We start from the raw sequence: 22,689 nt of genomic DNA on the forward strand, positions 1-22,689 counted from the left end.
GAAGAGACCTACTCTCCATTGAAAACGGAGAAGTTCTACACCCAGAGCCGGAGAGCCTCAACCTCTCAGCCTGGCTCCTGAGGACTTAGAGTTCGCACACCTAAAACTACCAGAGAGCACCCTGCGGGTGCTGCGAGAGGCAAGAAGGCCCAGCACACGCAAGTGCTATGGGGAGAAATGGAAAAGATTCACTCAATGGTGTTGCAAGAAAAAACTCCATAGGAAACTGACCAAGGAATCCACGGTGCTAAGGTACCTCACGCACCTAATTAAGGCTAAGCTAAGCTCATCCTCTCTGAGGGTGCACCTGGCAGTGATTGTGGCATACACAAGAGGAGAAACAGGGAGAAGCTTCTTTACGTCCCAAGTCGTAAAAAGATTCCTAGAAGGGGCTAAAAGAATAGCGCCACCAAAGAGAATGCCGCCACCGGCCTGGAACCTAAATGTGGTACTGACGGGGCTCATGAAAGCACCTTTCGATCCCATCCACAAAGCATCACTGCAAATGCTGACGATGAAGACGGCCTTTCTGGTAGCAATCACCTCGCTACGAAGGGTGAGCGAACTGCAGGCACTCACGCTGCAGGAACCCTACATCCAGATACACAGTGACAGGGTCTTGATGAGAACAGACCCACACTTCATGCCAAAGGTGGTGTCAAGGTTCCACATGAATCAGAGTATTCAGATCCCTAGCTTCTTCCAAAACCCCACTACAAGCGCTGAGAGGTCGCTCCACACCCTAGACGCAAGAAGGGCTGTGATGCACTACATTGAAAGGACGATGGAACACAGGAAAAGAAAACAGTTCTTCGTATCCTCCGCAAACAGTTACATGGGCAAACCAGTGACTAAAAACACCATAGCTCGATGGATCGCACAGACAATACAATTCTGCCACAAACAAGCTGGCCAGGAGCTAACAGGAGGGGCACAGGCCCACTCCACCAGGAAGATAGGAGCAACAATTGCCTTTCTGGCCAACACACCAATTCAGGACATATGCCTGGCGGCAACATGGGCTTCAGTGCACACTTTCACGAAGCACTATTGCGTGGATGTACAAATGAACAAAGAAGCACAAGTAGGACAAAAGGTGCTTCAACATATATTCAACAACCAACGCTCATCTTCAACCCAACCGCCACAAAAGTAACGAAAACCGCTACAAAATCTATGCACAGCATAGTGAATCCAGAAAGATTCACGCTGCAAAACGAATAGTTTCTTACCTGTCAGTGTAGTTTTGCAGCTTGAAGATCTTTCTGGATTCACTAGCGACCCCTCCCGCCTCCGCCAGAAAGATGAGGCTGGAGAAGAAGGTGGGAACACATAGAAAAGAAAGCAAGTTAAAGCTTACAAGATACGTGAAAAGATACGTGAAAAGAATTACGTTGAAAAAACGATTAACAAACATAGCCATGGATTCACTACAAAGACAGACAAGAAAAAAGGACAGAAAAAAGAATCCGAAGATGGCGCCCAAGGGTGGTAGCTTCCGCCGGAAGCACGCCGACGTCACCGAAGGTACACCAAATGGTGGGACGTCGACGCCCACCTGGGCTACGACAAAAAAAAAAAAAGAGAGAGAAAAAAGACTACGATTCCGGACCCAACCACCAGATTGCGGAATATGCACAGCATAGTGAATCCAGAAAGATCTTCAAGCTGCAAAACTACACCGACAGGTAAGAAACTATTTGTTTGTATCGTTTCTTGCGCAAAAAAAAATCATGCTGAAAAGTGTTCATCTTGCTAAATTGACCGTTGTCTCTCATTTTTGACCTTGTTTTACCTGTTCGTTTGGGTGTTGGGTGTGGTGTGGGGCTTTTGTGTTTCCCTCTTTGCAGTCGTAGTCAGTGCCTCAATCACGTACAGGATCGTGGGCAGTGATCCACATCTTGCGACTGAGTGAAGAACAGCACTGCAGATCTTCAGTAGCTGTGGCCTCCAGGCTGGTGGGGGTTGTCAGATAGTGTGGTGTTGTCGAGCCCCACAGAACGTGCATCATGTTGGGAGCCCAGCTGTCAGACAGACAGCAGCCCTGCATCACAGTTACTTTCGGGTACTCATAAAAGCACATTTTCGGTATGCAGTGCAGTCACCTTTTTGCATGGTGGTCGTTTTCACAACAAGTATTGGCAAAGCTCGTTCCACACAGGATAATCCAAAGCATGAGTACAACAGAGTGTGACAGCTCTTCACTTCACTGTATTCAGAATTCCTGATGTAGCACTCAGAAAAGCACAAAAGCAGCGGGCCCAGCCTGAAAACCCCCTTTCCTCTAACAGAATTTGCTGATGAACTAAGGAAGGACTAATCCGCAGTCACCTTCTAAAATATCCTCATAGAATTTCTAAAGGCAACCCTCTTCTCCATTCTGCCATTCTTCTGTATCTGGGACTCCTACCTTCTGATCTAGGAAACAGGCCATACGTTCACAACGACCCGAGTCCTGATATCGTCCATATTGCACTTGACATTCTCAAGGGCTGCTAGTGCAAGAGTCTGGGTTTCACTCCATCTAAACCAGAGAAAAACCGCAAAAACAGTATACTTTCACCATCACTTTTTGCCAACAATCCCAGACATCTATATTATGTAAAAATAACAGGCATGCTTAGTGTCTAGTATATTGGATGCATTGTGTTGGTCCTCCCAACAAGGCAGTTGGTCTGGGGATGATACAGTGTTACCCTCTAATGCCTGATGCTGAACACCTTCATGAATTGTACAGTTATGGACAAGACTTTCATTGTCTGAATAGGAAAGCCAATATGTTAGAAAATAACTACCCTAGGGAATACATTTGATTTCTTGCCACTTGGTAAAAATGTCCACAAGGACAATGATACACCTCTTCTTAGAATGGGGAGTCTGACCGACATCAAGAGGATCAATTCCTAATTTTATTCGAGGTTCATTTGGGGCTGATATCATTCTTGGAGCCAATAGATCTGTTGCAAACATATTAAACCTCTACTTAGTCCAGTTAATGTATTTTGCCTTGGATGGGATTGGTCGAAATGGCAGGTAGAGGTATGCACCATCATTATGTTAAAGAGATCAAAAGTAGGTGAGGTGCTCGTCCAAAAGTCTTAGGAGCTGGTAAATAGTGAGGACCCAGATGTTGAAGTAGTCCTAGATGGATGCGATGAAAGCTCTGTAGGCCCCAGAGTAGTATCGGAAGAGGAATTTTCAGATAATAAAAGGTGGGTGAAAGCAATGTTGAGGGATACAGTTTAGGAACGGATTCTTGGACGAGCTGGTTGCTACTCTGAAGATTTGTTGTTGTGATTAGGTGGTGGATGAATGGACCTTGAAAGGCGGCTAAGCAGGCATTAAGTGGGGTCATTGTATAATGTTAGGAGCAGCAGCAGCACTGTGATTGTTGAGGACTTTAAGAAAGTGCTGCCATGGTTAAGATAGAGAGCACAGAGACTTAGTGGGTGCACTGTCATTGATTGGGAGATATTATTGGCAGATTTTGTGAGTGTTGAGAGCTTTCTTTGGTAATCAAGTCTGTTTGGGTGAGGGGTTGGGAGTCAGGGATTCTGGCCAAGGCAAACTGCACACAATAGGGATGTACTTTGAACGTGTCCCTCTCTCACTGCTCCAGCAAAGCAAGCCACCGAAGAATTGGTATTGCAGAGCACTAGAGATGAGGACAGCATCCTTGTCAGTTCAAGCTGGGTTTCCCATGTTCAGTCATGCTCTGAGCCCAAAGCAAGATGACGTGCCAGTTGGGCATAAAAGCGCTATGTCACAGACCAAGACTGAGTGGCATACGTGCAGGCTGGCTAAGCAGAGACTGGAGCAGGTAAAGCTCCAGCTCTGTTGCATGATGGCAGCTTTGTGGGAGTGGGGGAACAGAGCACTAGAGTAAGAGGCCACTCTAGTGCTGTGCTCTGCCACTGCATTAATGGCCTATGAATTGGCGTTTCAGGAGTTTTCCCTGATAGCAGTGGTGGGTGTTTCAGGGTAGTGTGTTCATGGATTACCTGGTTAGTTGGGACTTGAATCCAGAGCAAGATACTATTTTCGTGGAGTTCACAGCTACTTGTCCAAGGTCAGGATGGCATTTGGAGCATGCACACCGCAGATAACTTCGAGTGATAATGCCCGATATTAATCACAACTACAAGAGACAGTGAAGAAATATTCTAGAATCTCTGTGTGTTGATATGCAATAAATGGATAACCATACAGATTCACACGTAAGCCCACCTGTGAGTTTGAAGCCGTCTTAAGAGCATGTCATATAGAAGTGCACATACAAAATATAGAACAATTGAATCTCTTTCAACCTGGACACTATCCCAAATGTAAACCACTTGTTGTGAGCCTACCCATATATATTGAGGAGGCCTGAAAATAATATGAATCGGAACCATGCTAGTAATACAAGGAGCCAGTAAACTTTGGACTCAAAATAAAGAGATATCTTTTTTTAAAGTAGTACATAGTCTAAAACTAACCTTCTACTATGAGGAGTGCATAACCCCCTCATGAATATATGGACTTGTGCTTTATAAAATTATGTGAACCACTAAATGTGTTTACCTATGTAAATTTGTTATCATTGTACAAAGGTACACATTTGTGTGAGTTAGCTATGCAAAACTTTACTGCCAGGTATTGCAAGCATAGAAGCTTGTGTAAGATCTTGTTTGAAGGCCATGTAGATGGAATTGCTGTTATTAAGATGGTTAAGCACACATGCCCCCACTACCATCAAATACATATCTCGTAATAAAAATGGTAAGATTTGTGGAAGTTTAAATTGCAGATAAAATTGGATGTTGGACAGAGGTCGTAGTCAAACCAGGCTCTTCTACGTTTTAACAAAAATGGATACCATAGGTAAGGGCTCTAAAAGCTATATGCATAATAAGTATTGGTCTGGGGAGGATCTCTTGCTGGAGAAGTTAGTGATGTAACTTTAACAATAATTGTCCTGGAGGAGTCTGCTCCCCAACTGATCCGGTCTTGAATGGAGATTGAGTCTTTTACAGTGCTTAATTCCTTGGGCTGAAATAGTTTAATGAACGCTAAAAGTAAAATTTAAATGAGCAATCACTATCTTCATTCACTGTGTTTTTCCTTGGATTTTACAGTTTCAAAAATCGTTTTTAAATGTTGAAAGAGGAAAAACATTTTGTTTAAGAATTGGCCTTTTAACAATAAAATGTGGGTGCTTCCGGAGTCCAGCTTGGCATCGAAAATTATTCAAAGATTTTGAATCTGAGGAGGATGCTGTGCTGTGGCACTAAGATCTTCTGACTGGGGCACTATTTGTTGGCAACAACTGATAGTTAACTCCGCAATATAATTCCTACCTAAAATTTTTGCTTTGTTCATGGACTTTACGTAATAGCTGGGAATTTATGAAACTGGATTGTGTTTTCAGGTAATCTGAATATGAAGGTTTGTCATGTTATATAATGTGTTAATCCCCACAATGTGGTGTTTGTGTTTTTTAGAATGGAGAGATGCCACCTTATCCTGCTCAAGTGATAAAGAACATGCCAGAAATGGCCAACTATGTCTACAATATGTACATGCACATGATCCAGACCACACAGCGATACCGTCAGGTGAGCAGATCTTAGTAGAGGAACACTGCACGTTCGAACAGTACTAGTCATCCCCTCTTACATAGAGTTGTTTTTTTCCTATAGTGTGACAATAGTAATGCCTACTCACAGTAGTTGTTAGCAAAAATATGTTATTGCTGCATGTCGTGGGTCTGGTTTACATGGAGTTTAGTTTGTGTCTTCATCAAATACATGCTTTGTATAGTCTGTCCGTGCTCACTGGGATTATGCCACTGTTGTGTTTTTTCAGTGACTGCCTAGATGACCATCAATGCTCTCTACTTTCTCATTGTTCTCTCCTTCCTGTATGCTCCTTGTACATGCTGCTTTCAAGTCCTGGCCACAAACGGCATCTCTCAAATCTACAGTCAAAGTAGAATCTTTGTTGACAGATTGCTTTCCTGATTATTCTTTTTTTCCCCACACATTTTTCTGAGGATTTCTATGAATGGTTACGTAAGAACCACTTACTCGCAGCATGTGATGCTCCGGTGCATGTAAGCCACTTTTGGTCCCTCTATTAGCTCAATCCAACCAGCTCAGAGGCTAAGCCCCAAGCTATCTCCCAGTACCAAGGTACCAGTCGAATCACCAGTCTCCGCCAGTCACTATATGCCTTTCATGTAGTCTACCAAACCATTTAACTATGTGCTGTGCACCGCCAAAGTTGTTGCAATAAAAGCCATTTCTTGTCAAAATGCTGTTGTTCAATAAATAATTAAAAAAATAGACTTGTGACAGACCATGAAAGTTATTAACGACTGAAATCATCAAAGAAGACAAGATGCACCTAAACACAGGTTTGAGTGCCTTTTCATAAGCTAAAGACTAAGGCCTCATGTATAAACGTGTGGCAGTGGGAATTTAAAAAAAATTGGGAGATGTTCTGTCCACCATTCTCTTGGCACTCGTGCTGCCTAATGAGGTGGGGGAGCGGAGAGTGCTTTGTTTCCACTAGGAGAACTCACTGAGTCCTGCTGACCAGCCCTCAGTGCCTGTGCTACGACTCCAATTGTATGTTACATTGGCTATACCCAATCAGCATAAGCTCACTTACCAGAAAGTACCTAGTATATGGTACCCAGAGTCGGAGAGTCACCCCAGGGATTGCAGCACTGTTTGTGCCACCCTGGATGTGACAAAGGTAAAACCAAGTCTGCCACTGCAGACTGGAAGAGCAGTTTCAAACTGCTAGCCAGACTTTGCCATTTTAAGCCATGGCAAAGTCAAATGTCCTCTTGACACGTGTAAGTCACTACTATGGCAGGCTTACTGCGCCCTAAGGCAGGGTGTAGTATATTTCATGGGCAGAACATGTATTTTTTGAATTCCGACATTAAAAACGTGAAACTGTTGTTTTTATGGTGGAAAGACTAGTCGCCCTGTTAGCAAGTTCAGGATTACATGCAGACCCTTAAGCTGTACTAACTCCTTAACAGTGCAACCAAAGTAGATACCCCTAGGTATCAAACGACTTATTGCATTAAACCCAACTTAGTTCTCAAGTCGAAATTAATGTAACTAGTGACAGTGTGCAACTTTCTGCCTTGCTGGGAGTGGCCAGAATAGTGCATCTTGAGATAGCCAAATGCCAGACTTCCTAGGAAGTGGTAATCCGGAGGAAGGGATCCTTGTAGCCCATTATCTACCAACACCATCCTCTTCTGAGCACATTTTATGACCATAAATGGGGAACCCCTGGCACCCATATCACATCTGGACTGGAAGAAAGGACTGAAGGACTGCCCTGCTGTACCGAGGAACAAGGAAAGAGAGACTGCATCAACATGAACTGCACCTGCTGAACTTGGTGGCTAGCAAAGCAGAGTGGACCGTGCCTGATGTATCCTTTTCGCGGAGAGTTCGCCTCCAGAGCCCAGCCAAAGCAAAGAGACTCCACGGTGTCAGTTTGCTGGCCTCCTGTTCACAGCACAGGGCACAACACCAGACTAGCATGCTGGAGCAAGTTAGAATCTTAAGGTCACTGCCATGCGGCATCAGAGTCCAGGACCCAACGATCAAAGTTGCACCCAAAGTACGCTGAGCCTGGGAGAGTCTTCAGAGTGCAGCTTGTTCGCCCAAAAGCCGAGTTATTGCCCAGGGAAGGATTTGGCTGCAACCACGATACCAAGTGACTGGTAGCCCAATGGCGTCTGAACTTCTACCAGCATCGAGAGGACTTCGAGGAACATAGACCCTGTGACCAGGCCCACCATACCCCGTTCATGGACCGAGGAATAGCTGGAAGAAGATCCCCATCGACCGCATCGCATCCTTGAGCAACTTCAGCATCTTTTATCCCTTTCATCATGACCCCTTCCATGGGAAACCACCGCAATAGATAAAAGTGCCTGGAACTGACTGAGGTAACTGTTTCTGAGGACCTTGCTGGTCCCCCTGAATGCTGCCTACTGGAGTTAGTTGCCTAAAGTGACTAATTGACTGGAATACAACTAGCCTAACTTTTTAGTGAAAAGGTTTCTGTGTCAGATTTGGTGAATTTGCAAATGCTTGTTCGCGGTTTAGTGAAATGCTTTGATTTATCATACCTTGTAAATTCTATATCTCTGGAACCCTCGGATGGATCTTTTTCGTTGTGATGTCTAAAAATACATAAAAATACAGTTTAAATTTGTAAATCGGTGGCGGATTTCCTTGATGTCTCATCAGTTTCTTCAATTGTTTTGGTGTTGTTAAATACTTTGCACTTGTTCCATTGTGTAGGTCTTGCTGCTCAGAGCCACAGCTGCTCGGGGTCGAGCTGAAGGTTTGTCATCTACTGGTCCTAAAGAGGTTGCTAAGTGTATTACACTGTGATGTCCAAAATGGTAGCAATCTGGGAAAGGGCAATAGAAAGAGGACTAAGCAAGTAGAAACTAACAAGGACCTACAGCCATTTGGATCAACTTAGATCACCAAGACGGCAGCCATCTTGGAACGACGCTATCACACATCCGTTCTTGCCGTGGAGGCCTACACCAGGGGGTGAGTGCACCGGGCGCGGTGGTATTTCCCCGCCTGGCCGATGAGCACTTCCCTTGCCGCTCCCTCACTGCCCAACCTCCGACTGTGCTGATTGCTCTCCAGAAGCTCGAGAAACGCGATGCCTGTCCTTGACGAGGTCCTCTCGCCGTGATGCTGCCGCACCTCCGTTTTCGCCGTTCCTGCCTGCCACAGGTGGTGGTATACACCCGCCTATGCTGATGATTGTTTTGGAGGATCTCACACTAAGTCCTGGCTGTTTTGAAAGACCGATATTGCTCCGCGGTCTGGCCCACCCCCATTGCTGACTATACTGTATGAGTGCAGTCTTCCGGTGAGTTTTTGAGCCCCCGACCCCACTCTGTATCTTGACTTTAGCCTCCAGGAGTGGAGTGCTGCTGCTGGAGTCGTGAAGATCCCCTGACCGGCCGAGTCGCTATCTCTTTCCTTGATGCGACGGAGGCTCAAGGCTGAATGTCTATTTTGGACCTTCTTCACACATTAATTACAATATTCACTAAATTTTTCGTTTTTATCAACAATTCACCAGCCATTTTGTTCCTCTCCTCCGCCTTCCCGATGCCCTAATTGATTCAATGGAAAGAAAAATAGGACTCGCTCCTATGCTCTACACAGATGGCCATCTTGGAAGAGAACTCAGACTCAAATTGGGATTGACGCAGCCCCCCACCCCCACTTTCTAATATTGTGTGCAACTTAGTCCACGATCTTCCACTTAAGGTCTAACCTTACCCAGGCCACCATTACCTTATCAGTTACATACTGTGATCTATGCCCCCAGACTCCCACCCCCCTTGTTAACAGTGTGATACTCATTCCTCGAACTTGCACTTAAGGTCTGACCTTAACCAGGACACCGTTTATCTTGTCAGTTACATATTGTGATCGATGTTAATTTATCACTCCCTAATGCTAATTACTCCTAAGCTTCTCTCTGTCTCTTTTAACCTATCTCTTTGAAAGTATTCACTCTGCCACTTTATTTTATTTTATTGTATTGATTTGTATTCTAAGCTTTTCTCTGTCACATTTTATCTTTTCTCTATGATTATAATCACTCTGCCACTTTATTTTATTTTCGTTTTTGAATGTAGGACTCTTTTTCCGGTTGGAATATCTCTAATGCTCTATGTTCAATCCTTGGAATCTTACACACTTTGAACTACCTCACTTTACCTCTACCTTGTACTACCTCACCTTACCTTCCTGTTTATATATATATATACCCTAATTAGTTATTCTTTTATCTAATCTCTGAATCCTACTTTTAAACAAACTTATATTAGCACCACAAGTCAGCCCTCTTCCCCTATTGCCCCCGAATCTCCACTATTGCTAATAACTCCTAAGCTTCTCTCTGTCACCCCTAATCTTTCTCTTAGATTCCAATCACTCTGCCACTTTATTTTATTTATTTTGAATTGTGTGACTACTATATCATGTTTGAAATCTACTGTGAACGGCTCTGATTATTATTCACCAATTACCTTGTGTGCTTTTTTAGAAATCTACCTCAGTTAGCTTTTATGCGGTCTTAAACGGCGGTCTAACAGCTCTAATTATTTACTCAGTAACGCTCTGTGTGCACACCTAGGAATCCTCATCATTTAACCCTTCTGAGGTCTTAATCATACTTTTAATCTTCAAATCACTCTTGCAGTATTATTGTTTTACGAAACAGTATATGCTTACTGAAATGTAAAATTTTGAATTTTGTATGCTATATCTAGGCTTTCCTGTTTTCAGTTTCTATTTTTGGTAAATTCTGGTGGTTTTTTTTCAGTGTTTTCAATACCTTAATAACCAGTTGTTGTCAGTGGTTACACATTTTTGCGCCACTAAAAACCACAGGAAAAAGTGTTTTTCCGGTGTTTATGGAACGGTTTGCTTTTATCATTGCTTGCTTTCTGCACTTATAGAACATGATATAGAGACAATGTACGTATAGTATATATGAGGTCCAAATAGAGTTTTGCAAATTAAACTTACTGTAATACACCATACAATACTTCTTCCGTGAGTCTTTGGTCATGTGCGCTCGCTCTTTCCTTCTCATGTAAATTTCTGTGAAAAGACCCTCTCAACATTGGCACTTGAGACGGGCAACTCCAAAACAGCCAGTACACAATTTGTTAACTCTGGCCACTGACATAGCTTTTCCTGCCAATACTGGTTGTAGTGCCAAAGTCACTAAAGGTGTCGCCCACCCTACTCTCAGGAGAGGTTTCACATCTACACCAATTATGCTGAACACTTGGCAGACAAGGGTGTTTTCAAACTCTAGTTGTTTTATTATGTCCACTACAGAAGTTATGTTTTCCTGTTAAAATCTAATAATGCAGTAGAGTGCACGTTTTTCACATCACTATCTTTATGCAACCAAAAATTCTCACATTTCTTGCCTTTGGCACCATCAATCAGCAAACATTCTGTAAACACTTGCCACAATAATAATATAGCATTCATAGCCCCTTGGAGTGAGAACCATCAGCTAAGGGACACAGTTGAGATGACTCTTTCTTTGATGCCACACAAAGCACAAAATTATAAATATTTGCGTTTTAGTTCCTGTGCATAAGGAAACAGTGCACCCGAATGGACTAAAAAGTCAATAGCATCCCTCATTAAGCCTGAAGACTGCAAAGATGCTTTCAACATACCATCTAACAAGTGGCAAGGATCTCCTACAGGGTATCACTTCAGCTCAGGTATCAATTTTGACAGGTCATCACACACTTTTTCATATATGTAGCTGAATCTCTGCAAATACAAACAATATCACTCCAATCCTTGTTGAACTTGGAAAGAATATTTTTGCAGAGCTTTCCAAGTGACACTCCATATTTTCCAAAAGTCTGGTGTCATGTTTTCATCACTATCCCAGATGCTTAGCGACAGCACTCTTTATACATATACTTGTCACTATACCTTGCATTAAATGTTTAAAGCCTGAGGTGTGGGCAATTCACCTACTGTCAATACTGACCCACTAGAAACTGTGGGCTGATGTATTCGGGTTTGTACCCATTCTCTATGGGTAAATGTGATTACACATATTAGGAAAAATTCTTATGAAACAAGCCATTTTACCGATCAGTGAGAGAATCAAACGCAGCCAAAATATCAAATACGATTTTGGTATTTCCAGATTCTCTACAATTTATAACATAATTAAAAGAGACCTAAAACATGCTTCTAAACCCTGCATCTTTAGACCAAAGACCACAAAACTGAAAAAGGGAAAAGGATGAAGAAACAATGTTTTAGTGGCATCCCTAAACAACAAAACTCATGCAGAATAATGTTAGCCCAGGCTTTGTTACTGCTAATGTTACATTGTATTGACCCCATCAGGACGAAAATAAATGACTCTTTCACTCTCTTTTTCCTTTCTTTGAATGGCATTTAGTTTGTGGTTGTGCAGGTGTTTTGTCAGTGTTAATATGTTTTCACTGGTGAGGGCTATTTCTCTTTCAGTGGGGTTTTATCAGTTATTATAGGTTTAAACCTAAAACCCCACAGCCTAGCTATATCTTTTTGACTTTTTACTTCTTCCACTCCTCTCTTCCACTGTCTTCTATCCTTATAATCCCCTTCAATCCTACTCTCTGTCTTCCTCTTCCCTACACCCCTTTTTCAAACTCTCTTTATCCCCAACCTTTCACTCCGCCATCCCCCCAAACGAAATCCCTGTCTACTGCCCTCCCACCTCTCCCATCTTCCCTCCTCTCTTACAGCCTCTCAATCCCACCAAGATTTTTGCTTGACCCTCACCCTCACGTTCTCTAGTCCCTATCTCTTTTGTTCTGTGATCTTTTAAAACTACGTTCTTTCACCTGCACTGTTTTTAAAAATCGATCTTACCTGAACTCAGTAGCGCCTGCCTAACGCGCCGCTTCCTCCCAGCTCAGCTCAAACTTCCCAGCCGACCCACCATGCCCTCAGCTCTTAAATTGGCCACCTTGAACTGTCGCTCACTCCCTAGGCATGCACTGCTAATTAATCATCTAATAGAAGACCACGAGCTCGACATTCTGTTCCTCTCGGAAACGTGGCTTACTGATCATTCGGATTCAGACGTTGTTCTAGCTATCCCCCCGGGCTTCCTTATTCAGTCCCAACCTCGTCCATCTGGTAGAGGAGGAGGCTTGGCCATCATCCACCGGGACTATCTCTCCTGTAGAACCAACGACGCGCATATCCTGGATTCCCGAAAGCCTTCATTTCACCATCCAGTTAGCACCGACTAACTCACTGTCAGGCCTCCTAGTTTATCGCCCCCCTGGCCATTCGGGCCCTTTCTCCAGCGCTCTCCTGGATGTTATAGCTGCTCAGGCCCACTCCACTACCAACTTCTTGATACTAGGGGACCTTAACATTCATTTCGACGACCCCCTAGACACAGGGGCAGCCGACTTGATTGCTGAACTGGCGGCCTACGGTCTCCACCTCTCAAATTCCGGAACCACACACACTAAAGGTCATTTGCTTGACCCGGTGTTCACCAACATCCCTACCCTTCAAGCCAAAGAGTCCCTCCCCCTCCCATGGACGGACCACTTCATGGTCGCTCTACCAGGAGCCTTCAAGAAACTCCACAAACCCACCACCTATACCAGGGACAGGGCATGGTCCAGACTCTCCACAGAGGATTGGACCAGAACCCTGAACTCTGCTACCCCTACCTCCTCGGAAGACCCGGTCACCGCAGACTGTAAATTCAGGGAGTGGATCGCCACGTCATTGGACTCCATCCTCCCTATAAAAACCCGTGAGGATAAAAACGGGAAACTAGGATCTGCCCCATGGTACACCCCGGAACTCCGGACTCTCCGCAAAAACTGCAAAAAAGCAGAGCGGCTATGGAGGAAAGACTGGCAGCACACCAGCAAGGAAGCCTATCAGAGGTCGGTGAGAATCTATAAATCAACCCTGAAACTCACTAAAGCCTCTCACTATGATACGAGAATAAAAAACTCCACCAACTCGGCAAGGGAATCCTTTCTCATTGCCAAAGAGCTATTGAAAATACCAGCTCCACCCTCCTCCAACTCACCCCCGGCAGACAGAAGTAACGAACTGGCTACCTACTTTAACGCTAAAATCGCCCGCATTCTAGTTTCCCTTCCCCCTCCCTGTCTGTCGAACCACATTGACAATGAGGCATCCACCAACCGCACAGGAAGCAGCTTGCTTCCTCAGCTGACTGCTTTTAGGGCAGTAACACGGAACGAGGTTGACACAACCATGGCCAAAATGAAAAGTGGTTCCCCTTTGGATCCCGCCCCCATCAGATTCCTTAAAACAGTAGCCCCTGTCATCGTGCCTACGATTACGGAGCTTATAAACATCTCGCTCTCTCAAGGCTTGGTCCCCCCCAGCTGGAAGAGTGCAGTAGTTAAGGCACTCCTAAAAAAAAAACCCAGCTGGACCCGGCCGACATGGCGAACTACCGGCCAATTTCACTCCTCCCTTGCATCAGCAAAATGGCCGAGAAACTGGTCAATGGGCAACTGTCACAGTTTCTAGAAGCAAATAACCTCTTACGGCAGTCCCAAACTGGGTTTCGCCCGGGCCATGGCACAGACACCGCCCTTCTCGCCGTCATCGAGGAGGCAAGGTGCATTCTGGATTCAGGAGGGTCAGTGGCAGTGATCCTCCTGGATCTCAGCGCAGCCTTCGACACAGTTAACCTTCGTGTCTTACTCCATCGGCTGGCTGCGGCAGGGATCGCAGGTTCGGCGCTCACGTGGATAGAATCCTTCCTCTCAGGGCGCTCGTTCCAGGTATGGGACGGCAACTTCCACTCTGCCACCCTCCCCGTCACAAGCGGAGTCCCCCAGGGGTCATCACTAAGCCCCACTCTATTTAATGCTTACATGGCCCCTCTCGAAGACGTGGTCACCCCCTTCGGGATCAAAATAGTGAGCTACGCGGACGACACACAACTGGTCGTCTCACTCTCCCAACTGGACAACTATCCAGACAATTTGCCGAACTGCCTCAAGGAAATTCACAACTGGATGTGCGAGTCATCGCTCAAACTAAACGGGTCAAAGACTGAAGTCATGCTTCTGGGCAAGCAATGGACCACCATCCCCCCATCGGTCTGGCCAGACGTGTTCGGGGAAATTCCCACCCCGAAACAAGAAATTAAGACCTTAGGAGTCTGGCTAGAACCCGAGCTGTCGATGAAAACCCAAGCATCCAAAACAGCAGGTACCTGTTTTGGTCTCATGCGCTCTATCCGCAGGATCCTCCCAATACTTCCGCCCCTATCCAGGAAACTCCTGGTCCAAGGTCTGATCCTTGCGCGGCTGGACTACAGCAACATGGTATATCTGGGAGCTCCAGAAGCTACCATGGCTAAACTCCAGCGCACGCAGAACGCAGCCACCCGATTACTTATGAACCTCCCTTCCAGAGTATCAGCCAAACCAGCAATTAAGGCCCTCCACTGGCTTCCAATACGTCAAAGGGTCGAATTCAAGGCCCTGTGCACTGCACACAAACTGTTTAATGGTCTTGGCCCTGCTATTCTGAGAGACCTGGTCACCCCTTACATGGCCCCCAGGTCCCTTCGCTCGGATAATGAGCGTCTGGCCAACGTCCCCAGATACAGGAAGACTCGTACCGGCGGCCGACGCTTTTCTGTTAAAGCATCTTCCGGATGGAATTCACTTCCCCGCCCCCTGCGGCTGGAACCCAGTCATCTGATTTTCAGGAAAAAACTGAAAACGCTGCTATTCCCAAAATAAAGTCCCCTCCTTTTCTCCTCTGGTCTCCACAAATGCTATAGCGCGGGGATGCCTCCGGGTCACCAGGCGCTCTACAAATCGCTAAAATAAATAAATAAATAAATAAATGTCGTACAACCACACCATATAATATGCCACATATCCTCAATATTTCTTTTCTACATGGAGTCAAAATGCATGAAGAGATTCACCAAGTGTTTATTTTCCTCCGCAAGCCTTGCTCTCCGGTCTTTTAATACTAATCACCTGCGTTGTGGGACAGAGTGGTGTATATATTGCCAGCTGTCCAGGTTCACATAGGGCCAACCCTGCAACGCCTCATTAGAGAGTCAGCGAAGTACTCCATTCACTCTGACCTGCATATGACTGACAATCTAGGTGATGAAGTTGGGACTAGTGTGGTGCCTTGTCGCCAAGCCTGGATTCACTCTATGGGATGTCAAACAATCTCAAAGGGATATGCCTTTTGATGGCTGTAGGCTGTTTATAGCTAGGGTTGATTCTGCCTTAGGAAGATTTAAGGTGTACAAAGCCACTGCTCATGCTCTAGGGTTAGCTCCGCCTGTTCGGCAGTTTCCCCTGAGGACTCAAACCTTTCGAGGCCTTGGTATGGAATGTCAGCAGAGGCAGAGCCAGTATGTGCCTCAGCTGCACCAAACTTTCCCACCCAGCCAAGGGGACAATAGAATGGGTGCCAGCATCAGAGATCTGGCCTTGAACTCTAGATGCCAGTGCTGGATTTATTACAAAATGCACTCGGATAGCATCTTAGAGATGCCTCCTGAAAAACGATCAACTCCTTAGAGTACAGCTGACTTGTATGCACCAGCCTGCCACAATCAGACATGTTCCTGGCCCCCTGAGGTGGAAGCCCTTGTGCTCTTGTGGGACAGGAACAAAGCCTGCTTGGAGTGTAGGTGCTTCTCACCACCCTCCAAGCAGGAACAGCATTCAGGGCTGTGAGCCTCAAAAGCTTAATGCCCTGACCAAGCCCCCCTTTTGGCAGCAATGTAAGTGGGAAAATTAGTAAGCAGGAGAAGCGTGTCCCCTCTCAGCCAGCACCACCCCTGAGATGTCCCGAGCTGAAGTGACCCCCTCCTTAGAAAATCCCCCAATGTGATGGAGGGATTGTAGCCAATAGGATTAGGGGATGTCCCCTCCCTAAAGGGAGGGGGACATACAAAGGGTGTAGTCACCCTAAAAGTAAGTAGCCCATTGGCTACTTCCTGCCAGTATCTGTAACACCCTTACATTTAGCATTTAGGGGCACCCCTGAACCTTGATCCTCAGATTCTAGCACCCTAAGCAGAAGGACGAAGAAAACGCTGTGCAGCCAAGCCTGAGGACGACTGCTGATTTGTGCCCAGCCTTACCGACTTATCTCCTGCTTAAAGACTCTGCAAAGAAGATTATACTTGTCCTGCACTTCAACAAAAACCAGATCTCCTGAGGACAGCAGCCCTGTCCACAAGAAACCCTCTATAAGGACTCCGGATCCATCAGAAACTGCAGCACCTTCCCACTCTGCACCCGACGCCCACCACCCGTGTCTGATTAACCCACCTGTTCATTGAAGTCTCCCCATCGATCCTAACCTCAAAACCACCGGTGGCTTACCTCTTCTACTATCCGCAAAGATGCTTGCAGCCTCATTTCGAAGGGTTTCCCTGACTGTGACCGGCTTTGGTAAACAAGATCCATAGTCCAAAGGCACCCCTGCATCCTCAGCCCTCCCAACTTTGGGGAGCCAAGCCAACTGTGCCCAGGCATCCACCGACACCTCTACTTAACTGCCCGGCTGCAGGTCACCGTCGTCCAGCCTCCTGGTCCGAGCCTGTGGCCTCTTTGTGCATTGGGCACCCGATGCTGATTTGCACCCTGCATCTGGCTGCCCCTGTGCCACTGATGGTGTATGGTTGGTGCTGCCATGGGCCCCGTGCTCGCCTAAACCCCGAGGCCTATGCCCTGAAACCGCGGGTACCTAACTGCATCCAGCACCTCTGTGGGTGCCCCCAGTCTCCATTGACTAACATTGAGATCCCTGACTTCTGCACTCGCTGTTCCAGTGCCGCTGGCAGTGCAGTATCTACCTTTGACCTGACCCTTGCTCAGTGCTGGTCTAGAACCCAGAAGACTGGATGTGTAAGTCGAGTACTTACCTGTAAATGTGCATAACTGTTTTCCTCCCATAGGATTGCCTTGCAGTTCTTGATATTTGCACCAAGTGTCTATCTTTTACATTGCTAAGTTACTGCTACTGTTAATTGACTCCACAAGGTATTTTCAGTATCAATGTAAAGTATTCTTATTGCTTTTGCAAACACATTTCTATTGTAACTGAAACGTATTGCTATTTTAAATTGGTACTTACCTGCAACTGAGTTTCTCTTGGTTCTAAAATAAAAGTAACAATCATATTTTTGTACAGAACAATTGGTCTTGGATTCAGTCTTTGAGTGTGTGTAATCATTTCTTTGCTGAGTGTGTACTACACATGCTTAACACAGTCCTCTGGTAAGCCTAACTGCACTACCACAAAAGAGAGTAAGGTATTCTCTACTTTAGCCTCTGTAAAGCCTCTGGGGATCCACTGGATTCTGTGCACACTATACCTTCTGTAGTAGGGGATCTCTGTGTTTTGTCATAATCATGTGAATAATCCCGCCCATGTGCGTGGACCCCAGAGCAATCGAAATAGTCTCTTAAGTTGTCTTCTTCTGCAATCCTGCATAGACACTTAAGAGAAAATTAAAGACAAATAATGCAGCCTGAAATTAACAAGGCTACACTTGCCAGTAATTCATCCTGAAGTGAAAAAGGATAGCCAGAAAATAATAAAATGTCAACATTTTGGTAAGTTTCACACATAGAGAAACTCCCCTTCACAAAAATCCTTTATCATAATAGTGAGGAAGGGTTGGACAGACAAGCTCCAGAGCTCCCACTTGGAGGCCTGCTCGCAAGAGGAGGTGAGTAATTCATACCTCGGACTCGGAGTACTCCAGGACCTATTCACCATCTAGGTCACTGGTACCAGCCCAGCCTGTGGCTCCTCGTCTGTCGCCTCCGCGGCCCAGGAAGTCAACACCTCCTCCTCGGCCACCATCACCACCACCGCCTCCTCCACCTCAGCCACCTGTGCCGGTGGTCCCGGCAGTGCCCAGAGGCCGAGATCTCGTTCCTGACCGAGGCAACGCTCTCGCAGCCGGCACAGATCTTCTACCAGATCTCGCCATTGTCACCGCCACAAGAGGTCATTATCCAGGTACACTAGGGACACTGAGTCCTCTAGTGGTGGAAGATACTCACCGACCTTGTCAGATTCTCCACCTACGAGGGTGTCACCTGTCGATGACATTGCCACGTTTCAAGAGGTGCGTTTAAGGGGAACGGCAAAACTGGGTATCGCACTGTCTGTGCCTGCCCCTTCCACGTCTGTGATCTTTGAGAAGCTACAACGGAAGCAACTCTCTCATCCTCTACTTCCTTTAGTGCCCGGTTTGGAGGAACCAGCTATGGAACTGTTCCTGACGCCTGCCTCAGTGAAGTCGGCTCCATCAAGACTTCAAAAGAAGTACAGGCCCCCAAACTCGGACCCGGCATTCCTTCGGGCGGATCGTCCTCCGGATTCGGTCATAGTGGTGGCGGCAAAGAAGCAGCACTCTACGGCCCCATCGTCCACTGTTCCACTGGACAAAGAATGCCACAGACTTGATTCTGCAGTGAGGAAAGTCTGCAGCACTGCAGCCACTTCAATGAAGGCCGCAAGCTTGATTGCTCTCTTGGGCCGATATGACCGCTTCTTGTGGGAGTCTCTCCAACAGTTTGTTGAGCTCCTCCCTAGGGACAAGCGTGAAGACTTTCAGGAGGTTCTCAATGAGGGTATGATGGTTTCAAATCAGATCATCAGTGCGGCTGCGGACACCTCTCTCCTGGCAGCCCATGGATATTTTCATGTTGTGACTCTGCAGTGCCGCCCATGGTTGTGTCTTACCTCCCTGAAACCGGAGGCCCAGCAACGGATTGCTAACCTGCCCTTTTATGTTTCCACTCTCTTTGGTGCCCATGCGGACAAGGAAATGGCTCGCATGAAGGCAGAGGTTGAGACACTCATAGCTGTTTGCTAGGAGAAGCCTAAAGAACAGTTTAAGACTTTCCGTCCATACCAACGACGCTATTCTTCCCAGCGGTTCCAACACGGGCAGGGTCGTCAGACTGGACAGCAGCAGCAACAGCAGTTTCAGTGACAGCCTTTTCAGAGGCGTCGTAGAGGCAACCAACAGTCCGCATCAGGGAACAAGGGCCCGGCTGGGTCTAAGCCCTGAGGGATTACTTCCCCCTCTTCTGTTACCCACTCCGGTGGGGGGAAGCATTCAAAACTACCTGGCAGAGTGGAGAAAAATAAATCGGGTCAAGTGGGTGCTGAATATTGTTTGCAATGGATACGGTCTACGTTCCGTCAGCCCTCCTCCAGCTATTCCACCAGTTTGTTCACAATACCTGTTGCGCAAACTCCAAGTGGAGGTCGATACCCTGTTAAGAAAAAGGGCGATAGAGCCGGTTCCTCCTTCTCCAAGGAGGAAAAGGGACTATACTCCAGGTTCTTTCATGTGCGCAAAAAGGACAAAAATTAGTTCAGGCCCATTCTGGATTTGCAGCAAGCAAACAAATGGATTCGCCGAGAAAAGTTCTGCATGCTTTCCCTGCACCAGATTTATCCTCAGTTGCATCAAGGAGACTTGCTATGCGCCATAGATCTGTAAGACGCGTACTTCCATGTACCCATTGCAAGGAAACATCAGAAATTCCTGCGGTTCCTTGTCGGCACAAATCTTTACCAGTATACAGTACTTCCGTTCGGACTGAAGTCTGCGCCCAGGACTTTTTCAAAGTGCATGGCAGTGGTTGCAGCGCACCTGAGGAAGAACAAGGTGTTCGTCTATCCATACCTGGACGACTGGCTGATCAAAGCATTCACGTTTCAGGAAGCGCAGCTACATTTCAACAGGACGGCCGTTCTGTTGAACCAGTTGGGTCTCCACCTCAACATGTCGAAGTCTGTCCCGACACCTGTTCAGTGTCTGCAGTACCTGGGAGCCTCCATCGATACGCTCAAGGCCAGCGTGTGTCCTTCGAAGGAGCGACGCTTATCGATTCTTCGGAAGGCTCAGGCTCTTATGTCCGTCCCCTCGGCAACGGTGAGGACGGTGTCCTCTCTCCTGTGGTCGATGGCCTTGTGTATCTTTCTCACTCCACATGCACGCCTCCATATGAGATCGCTGTAGGAATGTCTGGAGGGTCAGTGGGACCAGAAACGAGGGAGCTGGGAGGACAGGATCCAACTGTCGCAACATGCTGCCCAGTCCCTGAAGTGGTGGTGTTCACCTTACAATCTCCTCAAAGGGATTCCGTTCCACAAGGAGATACCGACTCAGACCATTGTGACCGATGCTTCTCTCCACGGCTGGGGAGCACATTAGGACCATCTCCAGATACAAGGCACGTGGTCCCAAACGGAGTCCACGTATCACATCAATTTTCTGGAACTCCGAGCGGTTCATCTAGCGCTGAAAGCCTTCCAACCGTCCTTTCGGACCAGTTCACTGCTTGTACAGACGGACAACACAACAACAATGTATTACCTCAACAAGCAGGGGGGCTCGAGATGGCGCACACTGCCTCAGGGAGCGCAAGTTATCTGGAACTGGCTGTTGGGCAGCGGACTGACGATAACAGCGACCCATCTGCCAGATGTACAGAATGCTCAGGCAGACGCGCTCAGCAGGCTCGTTCAAGAAAATCACGAATGGGTCTTAAACGACGAGGTGTTAAGAGAAATCTTCACTAGATGGGGCACTCCAGACATCGATCTTTTTGCCACCGCAGAAAACAGCAAATGCCGATACTTCGCCTCAAGGTTTTAACTACTAGGGACGCTGGGGAATGCACTGTGGATCAACTGGTTGAACAGCTTTCTCTAAGCTTTTCGACCTATTCCCCTGGTCCCGGCAGTGTTGATCAAGCTGTCCCAATCCAGGGCCAGAATGATCCTCATTGCTCCGGAATGGCCTCGGCATTGGTGGTTCACCGACCTCCTACAACGGGTCCCTCCAGCCGCATCTTCGGCTTCCATGTCTGCCGGTCCTTCTCACGTTCGGAGGGCAGATGGTGCACCCCAACCTCTCGTCACTGAGTTTGGCAGCATGGCTCCTGAGCAAGTGCAGTATGGACATTTAAATCTTACGCAGAACTGCATGGATATCTTAAAGGAAGCTAAGAGGCCGTGTACAAGGACTTCCTACGCATACAAATGGAAGAGATTTTGCTTTTGGTGCACTTCTAAAGATGCATACCCTACATCCTGCAAGGAGGATGTCTTTCTCCCGTACTTACTGCATTTGGCTCAATCGGGCCTTATTTTTCATTCCATAAACCTCTTCTGTGCTCGTGACTGAACCACTCAGTCACGAGCCACGGACGCGCTGTGCTGATGACGGAGTGGTTCAGTCAAGGCGCGGGCGTCCCGCCCACGCTGCAGGAATTCCGCACCTGCGCGGGCGTTCTATTGAGGGGGCGGGCCGTGACGGAACCACTCTGTCATAAGCACAGCGCGCCCTTGGCTCGTGACGGAGTGGTTCCGTCACGAGCCAAGGCGGGGCCGCGCGGACCCCCCCCTCCCCCGCAGCTAAGGGGTTATGGTTCAATTGGCAGCTTTAACTGCGTATAGGAAATGCCCTTCACAAATTTCCTTTTTCCAAATCCCAGTTATCAAAGATTTTCTGGAAGGTTTGAAGAAGGTGTTTCCTCCTATCAGGCGTCCTTCGCCTCCGTGGGAGCTGAATGTGGTGCTGTCTAGACTAATGAAGGAGCCTTTTGAACCCATTCATAAGGTTTATCTCCAGCATCTAACCTGGACGGCAGCTTTCCTTGTAGCCATAACATCGGCTCGCAGGGTGAGTGAGATCCAAGCTCTCTGTTGCCAAGAGCCCTATACTGTGTTTCATGATTCTAAGGTGGTCATACGCACTCACCCAAAGTGGTGTTGGCGTCCGGGGCCGCGGAGGCGACAGACGAGGAGCCACAGGCTGGGCTGGTACCAGTGACCTAGATGGTGAATAGGTCCTGGAGTACTCAGAGTCCGAGGTATGAATTACTCACCTCCTCTTGCGGGCAGGCCTCCAAGAGGGAGCTCTGGAGCTTGTCTGTCCAACCCTTCCTCACTATTATGATCAAGGATTTTTGTTAAGGGGAGTTTCTCTATGTGTGAAACTTACCAAAATGTTGACATTTTATTATTTTCTGGCTATACTTTTTTCACTTCGGGGTGAATT

At 46.9% G+C, this 22,689-nt stretch overlaps 1 protein-coding gene across 2 annotated transcripts in view; it reads left to right on the top strand.

Annotated features, from left to right (window-relative positions):
- The window catches only part of AQR (aquarius intron-binding spliceosomal factor), a 273,023-nt gene that overhangs the window by 237,262 nt on the left and 13,072 nt on the right, over positions 1–22,689 (top strand). For both annotated transcript variants that reach the window (XM_078659545.1, XM_078659546.1), the window contains exon 34: positions 5,484–5,597. In XM_078659545.1, coding sequence (XP_078515671.1) covers positions 5,484–5,597 — 114 coding nt within the window. The remainder of the gene's footprint in view (positions 1–5,483; positions 5,598–22,689) is intronic.

This window comes from Lissotriton helveticus, chromosome 9 (genome assembly GCF_964261635.1).
Source record: "Lissotriton helveticus chromosome 9, aLisHel1.1, whole genome shotgun sequence".
NCBI lineage: Eukaryota > Metazoa > Chordata > Amphibia > Caudata > Salamandridae > Lissotriton > Lissotriton helveticus.